Source organism: Apteryx mantelli, chromosome 1, assembly GCF_036417845.1.
Source record: "Apteryx mantelli isolate bAptMan1 chromosome 1, bAptMan1.hap1, whole genome shotgun sequence".
NCBI classification, from domain to species: Eukaryota; Metazoa; Chordata; class Aves; order Apterygiformes; family Apterygidae; genus Apteryx; species Apteryx mantelli.
The window spans coordinates 171,026,498-171,035,479 of NC_089978.1; the positions used below are offsets into that span (position 1 = coordinate 171,026,498).

An 8,982-nucleotide genomic window follows, 5' to 3' on the forward strand; every position below is an offset into this window, starting at 1 on the left:
CTTCTGCCAGTGAAATCAAAAGGAGCAAGGAGTACATCCTAAACTATATAATATATACAAAGAATCAGCATGTAAGTTCATAGAGATGACTGCTAAAATATATTACGCTTCTGCTTTGGTCATTCCATAAGCGGGAACATCAGATCAAGCTGCAAAAACTTGTTGGAACTTCTCTGCATAACTGTGATAACGAAAATGAATGAATGGAACATTTTTTCTTCCTGTTTCTTTCCCTCTTGTGCTTCTTTTGTTAAAAGATAACATCTTATACACACTATACTTGATACAAATACTACCAGTTAGGTATCACGGAGTTGGAATTTTCTAAGAAAATTGCCAAACACTCCTTGCTTGCATGGTACTCCAAATTTGAGTTTACAATTGGCCAGAAAAACAAATAATTTGATGATCACTCAGTTGTTTTTGAAGAAATGTAACGTACACTTTTCCATGTACTAAACAAATGCAGAAATATTGTTTTAATACCATGCTGGCATTAAGTGGCTCCAATTATATTACTGTATTCTACAAAAATAATAAAGCTTTAGTCTCGTCAATTTGTTCTATACCATGGTTTCACATTATCAGTTTTTAGTTTGTAATATTTACTATTATAATTCTTTGCAAGTATTGTGACAAAAATTTAAGTTCTGCTTTTTACAGTGTACATCAGATGTGTCTTTTGAAAGGTCATATGTCTCAGTATTTTGATTCATTTCTCAATAGTCTCTTGCAAACAGAAACAAAAAAGAGGTGGCTGCTTTCCAGCTGAAGGATACAGGATGTCTGTTCTGGAATATCAGCAGCCCATTTAAAGTTGGGGAGAGTCTGCCACATTCAGAACAGCATGCACTAAATGCTCCCCTACCTCTTTTTTTTTCTTTTTTTGCTGCTAAAGGTTTCCTTCAAACAGAAGTTTCTACTCATTTTAAACTGCTATAGGTCTTCCTTGTGCTAGGATTTCTTCCAGCAAAAAAATCAATGCTATTTCTCTAACAAGCATCATTGTTCAACATTTAAGAATTCTCTGCCCCAAAGGAAGGGAATCGGAGGAAGCATGCTTGCTATGAATCACAGGAGGGCTTTAGCGCTTTCCACAAGGTAGAAATATTTTCTTCACCCTCACTGAAGGGTTTGAGCATGCTTGTCTGTACAGCATGACCCAAGAAATGTCCTTCTACAGACATGTACATATGTGCCTCTGTTTAGTTGAGGAACTAGTCACATTGACAGTTTATGTAGTCAGAGCCTGAACAGGGAGCTTGAATTTTGATTACTGTATGACAGCCTACTGCACAATTAGGAGCCCCAGTTCATTGATTTCCTTATAAGCAACTGCTTGCTTTGTTTTCCTAAGGTGTTGGCAAACAGAAGCCAACCCTTCCTGACCAACTCCCATTTCAAAAATAATGCTTATTGCCCCTCAAATTAACATAATTCCTTCCTTTTTAAAATTGCAAGCTTTTTCCATCTTATTTCTTCCTTATGAGTTTCTTAGGCATTTCCTCTTCCATGTCCACTACAGGTTACGTGAAGAAAAACTGAAACAAGAAAAGGAACTTCAGACAGAACGTCTAAAGTCTTCTCTACAGAGAGCTATTTCAGAACCAAAGAAAAAGGTTTGTTCTTAGCCTATTCTTCCTGTGTTTTGTAATGCCACCCAAACAAAGGTACTCTCCTCATGGAAATTCATCTCTAGCACTTTTAATCCTAATTATTAAGATGAGCTCTTTCGTACATAGAAGGCACACACATAATAATGACCCATTACTTTTTCCCAGAATTACTCACTAGTGTGTCCTTCTTCAGTAAATGCAGTGATAGTAGATAAAGGAACAGAGTTAATCTGTAGTCTTTATCTTAAAAAGCAGTTGACTGACTTGGTAACACAACTATACGTGCCTTCTTATTCTGCATAACTTAAGTTCTGGGGAAACTGTATGATGTACAAAAGCATCTTCACCCTGCAAATACAGCTCAAAATCCTTTTAATTGAGAAGATAAATAACTGATAGACAGCTGAGTTTACAGCTTAAAGGGCTGACAGTTTCAGATGTTCAAAATATTTGCCATCAATATAACTTAATGTAACCTAGGTAGTATTTTCTGGTGATATATGCCTCTACTACTCTAGAGAATCACAAACTAACTGGACAATTAATCCTAAATTTACATAAATGGAGAATATTTTGTATAAGCCTTCAATTTCAATACAGCATCTTGCCAACTCCTTGGAAGGACAAACATCGGAAGTGGGAATACCTTCCCAACACAGGATTTTAGTCCCTCTATGCTACCATATACAGAAAGAGAGCGCGGGGAGCACTTCCAGAAGAGCATTGTTTCAGGGGAGAAGCACAACTTAGCTTCTGGAGGTGCTCTTCTTTTCCATCAACGTTTGAGGAAGCCCAGGAAGAACAGTTGTTCAGCATTGTGAATATGCCGTCAACTGTAACAATCCACCTTTATTTTCTTTTACATCTGTATACAAGGGTACAAAAATGAAGGAAATGCAGTTTATATGTAATTTTAGATTTCTCTGCTTCTAGGTCAAGTTACCACATGCAAGATTTACTATTGATCTTACAGGAAAGTATCAAAGCTACTGTTACTTACTAGTTAACTACTTACTAGTTAAATTTTCTGATTGGTATTTGATTCAATTTCAGCCCTTAGAGGAGTACACTTGAAACATAATCATTAAAATATTAATATTATACTTCTTTTTCTATAAAAGATTCTTACCAGTTAGATTATTTGACTAAAAAAAAAAAAAAAAAAGAATTCTAATGGCAGGTTAGGGGGAGACCTTTACAAAAAAAAGGAAAGCTCACGAAAGCTTATTCTAACCTAGAGATTTGCTCATCTACTTGTGTGAAAATACAAAATAGGAAGACATCACTTCCCTTAGTGAATATAACCATGTGGAAAAAGAAAATCATCTGTGAAATAACAGCTATATCTTGACAAGAAATGCATTTTGGCTTGGTTAATATTATCTGGAGAAGCATACAGCTATGTTGGCAGAAAAACTTCTGTGAGCCTACACACTCTAATTGAAGAATCTGTCAACCATATATGTAGAAGTCCTTCAGGATCATTAGGACTTCCCAAATTGTTCTTCTGGGAAAAGCCGCAAGATTAAAATTCTTGCATCTTATACAAGTGAAGGTACCATCTGCTGCTTCAGTGTTAAGATCATGCATTACACAGCTCACTTCCAGCCCTATTTCCTTTTCACATGGAGGGACAGCTTTCAGGCCAGGCCACTCAGACACAGAGGCAGTTTGCTATGAAGACGACAGTCCCAATCTCCTTCTCCTTTTCCCAGTATTCCTATTACTGTAGTTATCACAGCTGGCAACATACGAGAATGACCACATGGAAAGGGTCATTCCTCTGCATTAGGGATATATTAAGTTGGCATGCTATATCTTATAAACCAGACTATTTTGCCTCTCATTCTTACCACCGAAAACATTCTAGAACACATTTGCTCTAATTGTTTTGAGAAGTCTCTAAATTCATAGCCATTTTAAAAGTACTGGATTACTCTTGTGTTAACACCAACTTTTAGGTTAAATAGTTCTTTTTCCCTTTCCTGATGGGATCATAAGATACTTCTTCAACAGAGTGGGAAAGTAAGCCTTTAAGTTGGCAAAAGAAAGGGACTGGTTTAAGTAGAAAAGTTCTTCCCAAGTACATCCTTTGTGATTTTTCACTTTTTATGGCAACATACAGGTGTAAATATTAAAAGAATGCACATATAGCCACAGGGATGACTTCCAAAATGAGAAACAGGGCAACATAACTCCATAGTAGCTGTCCCAACATAGAGTTTCTTCTCTAATTCACATAGCCACTATTATATCCTAATACAGCCCAAAGTGCCCACCTGTTTTTCACTGCAATCATCTCTCAAAGGATGCATGATCCTAACTTAAAGGACAAGCAGACCTGTATTCAGTTTGTGCCCCACAACAGTTACCATCTACTTAGCTTTTGTCCAGCACTTTTTCCCCCTTAATTTCAAAACACTGAGAAAGGAGACAATATCATCATTTCCATTTTTCAGATAGAAACTAAGGTACAGAAATTGCAGTGACTCGCCCAGCAATTCAGCAAGCCATTGATACAGGATAGGGTTCTGGCTCTAGAGTTCCATTCCTGTTTGATCTACTTCTGCAGCAGGCCATCGACTATTTTTGCTCCATTCCCCATCTGTGAAACAGGGATAATATTTCTGTATTTCACAGCAAAAGTACAGCAGGCATTCACTCTGCAGTGTAAGTATAGTAATGCTAAGGCCCATCGAAGTAACACAATGGTTCTAACTTACATTCATGAACTACACCTCTAGCTGTTTGGGTTCTGATTTGCAGAATGCCTTTCCAAACTAAATCTACAGTTAGAGACACTCTTAGCTCTACTAAGACCTCATCAGAGCCTCAAACAGAGAGTCCATCAGTCCTGGCACAACAATTTTCTACTTTCATTAAGAAATGCTGATAGTAAGGAAGATTTAGTTAACCTCCATGCTTACTCTCAACAATTAAAAACCAAGGTTACACACTTCTGACAAAACCTTAATATTTCAGATCCCTGGTGACAAAGAAGTTTTCTTTATGACAAACTCAGAAAGTATACTGCCATTTGTATTGTGTTAACTATTAATGTGATTGAAATTTATGGATGTTTATAGGACCTAACAGTCTTCTGTTTGTGCAGATATTGGCTACAAAGTCAGTACAAATGCAACTTTCCTTAATGATTCTACAACCACGCTTCAAGCTTGCTTCATGACTCAAAGAAGCAGAGTGTTTCTTAGAGACACTGCAGTATAACAGATCTCCGAATCTCTCCTATTGTGGAGTCTTTGCAACTACTTCCAAACAGTTTATAAACAGATTTAAAGATTATGCATATTTTAATAGCAACTATGTATATACTTTACAGTATGTACACTGCTGTATTTTCCTGTGTTTCAGATGGGAAGACGACTGGTATTTCGTTCACAGCCTTCAGCCATTAAAGCAAAGAAGGTAGCTAAAGATGAGGTCCCTGCAAATACTGAAGATGACTTAGAGTTTTTCACTTAGAGGTTACACTTACTTTCTGCTTAAAATAGGGTTAACACAGCAGTATAGCTGTCATCTTAACCAGTTGACAGCAAAAGGAATCATTACAAAGTCATCAATACTCTGCAGTAGGCACATCAGAATATTTTTTTAAAAAGTTTGTTCTGCTGCTCATTCTACAGCCTGTTTTATCACCAGTAGAGAGAGAAAAGGCTATTCCTGCACCTCCTTCACTCTACTCATCCATTCAGCTTAGAACGGCAGCAGAAGAGCCAACCACGTACACAAGACAGGGAGTTCTTTATCTTCCATTATATGCTAGTTTTTCCAGTTTTAAATTGCAATAATTTCCCCTTCCTACAGCATTAGTTTTTAGACGCCATTAAAATATTAGAAATTATTTAAATGTTAGCTTCCCCATATTAAAATATGTAGAACAAGAAGCAAGCACCTTATTACAAAGTTGTGGGAAAAAAAAAAAAGTTTATTTCCAGATATACAAAACACCTATTCCCTCATTTCTCCGTCTTCCTCCTCTTCTTCCACACCTCTGATGTACAAAACATTATTGCACCTGTGAACAGAACCAAAAGTTTCCCTTAGTTGTAAATACTTTTTTTTTTTTTTTTTAAACTTTCACCAATATACATTGCTTTAAGCATTTTCGTGTTTCATTGTAGCCTGGCAACAGTCAGATTCTGTGTAGTAAATTGTTGCTGTTGACCTTGTCAACACACTTTTCCACAAAGTTCATTGTAATTGAAAAAAATCATGTTTTTAAAAGTATTAACTGATTAACAATGCTGTACAAGACTATTTTACTTTTGGATTAACAGTTATGGTCAAGCTTAATATTCAAGCATGTAAAATTAGCAATACACTAATATATTCTATTAATGCCAAGACATTAATAGATACAATACTCTGGAGAACTAAGGCATTTAATTACTGAAGAAAGGCATCATAAATACTTCTTTACAAGCATTACAAAATTCAGTTTTCCTCCCTTCAGGGGGAATCTTCATATAAAAGAGTTTGTAGTCTTCACCCAAGAATTACATTAGTATTTTTCATTGTAGTATACGTTTAGATGGGAGACACAGTACCTAGCACTACAAGTTTTAGTGCAAGTGATATGAAAAGATTTTAGAAAGACCTTGCCCCCACCATAAATACCCTAATTACCTTATCAAAACTTCACCAAGGTGTCCGGACAGCGCACCATCTATATACTCTTCTGTGTTTGCAAGCTTAAGAAGGCAACCAACAAGTATTAGAGCGATTGTAACAGAGAACCTCACGAAACGCACCGCGTTTTGCCCGCGGCCCAGCTACCCTGACCGCAGGAGGCCGAGCGCGGCTCCCGCCTGGCTCTCGGCGGGGTCCCGGTAGAGCCCACAGCAGAGACTCCGCAGATCCTTTAAAGGTGCCCGCTTCCCCGCCCACCAAGCGGCGCGAGCCCTGAGCCGAGGCCCGAGGGTCTCAGCGCGCCCCGGCGACGCTCCCCCACCCCCGCTCCTCACCTGCATGTTCATGTAACCGTCGACGGAGACGAGGTAGCCCTTGTACTCCATCCCCCACTTCAGCTTCACCATCACCGGCTTCCCCGTCAGCCCGTTCAGGAAGGGCTTAGGGTTCAGGGGCAGGCTCTGCCGGGGAGAACAGCCCGGTCAGCGCGGCCAACCCCCGCCCGCTCTGCCCCGCTGCCTCGAGACTGTTAACAACGGCCGCCGCCCCACCCCGCTGCCTCGAGACCGTTAACGACGGCCGCCGCGCCCGTTGCCCGCGCGCGCGCGCTCGGCCCCTGCCCCCGCCCCGCGGCCCGGCCCGGGCGCGCGCGCGCCGCCCTCACCATGGCGATGTAGCGACCGAGGGGAACGCGTAGGCCGCACAAAAGCTCCTCCCGGGCCGCACGTGCGCCCGCCGCAGGCCGGCAGGGAAGGGAAAGCAGGCCCGCTCCGGCTTTCGCTTCCGGGGCGGCGTACTGCCCTCCGACCTTTCGCACCGCGGCGCCACAGTTTCCATTGGATGCGGCGCCCCTGCGCGCCAAGAGAAAAGCGGCGCTGCCCATTGGCTGGGCGCTGCCGAGGCGGCTCTACGGGCCTCCCTCATTGGTCGGGCTGGCGCAGCTCGGCCGTTTTCCAACCAATGGTCGGTCCCGCCAGCGGTACCGTAGCTCCCGGCGACGTTGTTGAGCTGCGCTTCTCGCAGTACGTCGCTGGGAGGGGGCGGGGCCGGGGCGGCCGTTGGGGGCGGGGAGGGGCGGGGCCAGGGCGGCCGTTGGGGGAGTCCTCCCTCAGCCTCCCCTGCGGAGCCGCCTCTTTGCCAGCTGCTTCAGGACCCCACGGGCGGAGTGAGGGCCTTCCCCTCCCTCTCTGCTTGGGCTGCCTCGTCACCCTAGTCCCGCAGAGCCCCGCAGGCCCCTGAGGAGTTGATTTCGTGCTCTTTTCCCCTCAAACCGGCAGAAATCTTCTTTCGCCTTGAAAACTGTACCACGACAGTAACACCTCCTCTCGCAGCCATGCATGAATCTGTCACAGTTTAGCGATCAAGGCTGTATGTGTGTAAATCATATATACACACCTGTGAGTGTGTGAAAATGACTCCACTGGAGTCGAAGGGCTCCTTTCCAGTACGTTATAATTTTGTTTTTGAGAATTGACAGCGCTGAGGACTGTTTTCAGCTCAGTACACCTATGTACCTCTCTATCCGTCTCTCATATCTGTGTGTCTATGTAGATATATCTCCACGAGGTGGCAGTGTTTAACTTGTATGATGACCGTGGCATCTGATGGGAGACTGCTGCTGACAGACTTTCCTTCTAATGTTATCAGCAAGTGTTGCAGTTCAAAGCATGGTGAAATCAACTGCTGTATAAAAATAAATTTGCAAACCAATACGCTTTCATTCCTCCACACACAGGGGTGGAAAGGCTGAGAGTTTAAGAGATGAATAAGCTTTGTCCTTGCCATAGTGCTAGTGATTTGCTCAATCTCATTTGACTCCCAGGCAAAGAAGCTGCCACAGCTTTTCTTGGCTGTAGAGAACATTAACCTGTTCACATTCATGAAACTTCAGTCCTGTTGCTCTGGCTGTAATTCCTAACTCTTAATCTTTGCTAGATGAACCAATCTGTGTACCGTTTACTGATCTGTCATGTCTACACTAATGCCTACGTTGTCTCTACTAATCCATGTCTTATATTATTATATGCAACAATGTGAATTTATGTACCTGCATATGGAATATTCCTTTCATATTTAATATATTGGTTGCTTTCTTTGGAAAACACACATGTTCAGCAGCTAACCTTTCTGCAATAGAACTATTATTTTTTGTAAACTCTACCTTCCAGAGGATAGTCCAGCTTTCTCCTGTTGAAAGCAAAAACATCATTACCTGCTTAAATCTGAGTCTTTAATGCTGTTGAGTCAAAGAGTCTTTCTTCTCCTGATCCAGGCCGCTTTCACATGCAATGGTAGCAATGCTTTTATGGCTGGGCAGGAGTGAGTAAGACTGGGGGTTACGAGTCTTTTTAACTATCATGTATCAAAAGCACTCTCAGATGTTTATTTCCATCATCTTTAGAAATGAGTGTAATTTTCCTGGGGAGCTTATTTTGGGCAAAGGAGACAACATCAGAATTAAGCCAATAGTCTTTCTGGTGGCAAGATTCATTGTGGGCCAGCTGAGAGAGTAATTCTAATTGTGTTATGAGCTTTCTGTAGGAAAGCGTGGGTTGAGAAGAAACAATACATAAGAAAAGCATGAACACTATCAGAAATGATATATATAGCAAAATTATTCAGGCCATTTGGAGCAAAGAACAGCTGATTTCCAGTAATGACATGTACAATGGGGCAGAATGCCAATGAGTTTAGAGTGAGTCTCCTGGATAAAATC

At 41.5% G+C, this 8,982-nt stretch overlaps 1 protein-coding gene across 1 annotated transcript; it reads right to left on the bottom strand.

Annotated features, from left to right (window-relative positions):
• Window positions 1-5,541: 5,541 nt before the first annotated feature.
• SNRPF (small nuclear ribonucleoprotein polypeptide F) lies at window positions 5,542-7,164 on the bottom strand. The gene is made up of 4 exons (XM_067289910.1): window positions 6,931-7,164; window positions 6,602-6,727; window positions 6,264-6,328; window positions 5,542-5,652 (listed from the first exon to the last, which is right to left on the bottom strand). The coding sequence occupies exons 1-4, from the start codon at window positions 7,147-7,149 to the stop codon at window positions 5,586-5,588; spliced, it is 477 nt and encodes a 158-aa protein (XP_067146011.1). The 5' UTR covers window positions 7,150-7,164; the 3' UTR covers window positions 5,542-5,585.
• Between the last annotated feature and the right edge of the window lie 1,818 nt (window positions 7,165-8,982).

Bases quoted from the DNA above. Each gene is read 5' to 3' on its own strand.
- SNRPF (XM_067289910.1), bottom strand. From the start codon at position 7,149: ATGGGCAGCGCCGCTTTTCTCTTGGCGCGCAGGGGCGCCGCATCCAAT. The intron at 6,329-6,601 runs GTGAGGAGCGGG...TGCCTTCTTAAG, and splicing joins ACGGTTACATGAACATGCAG to CTTGCAAACACAGAAGAGTA. The intron at 5,653-6,263 runs GTAATTAGGGTA...TTCTGTTCACAG, and splicing joins CTTGGTGAAGTTTTGATAAG to GTGCAATAATGTTTTGTACA.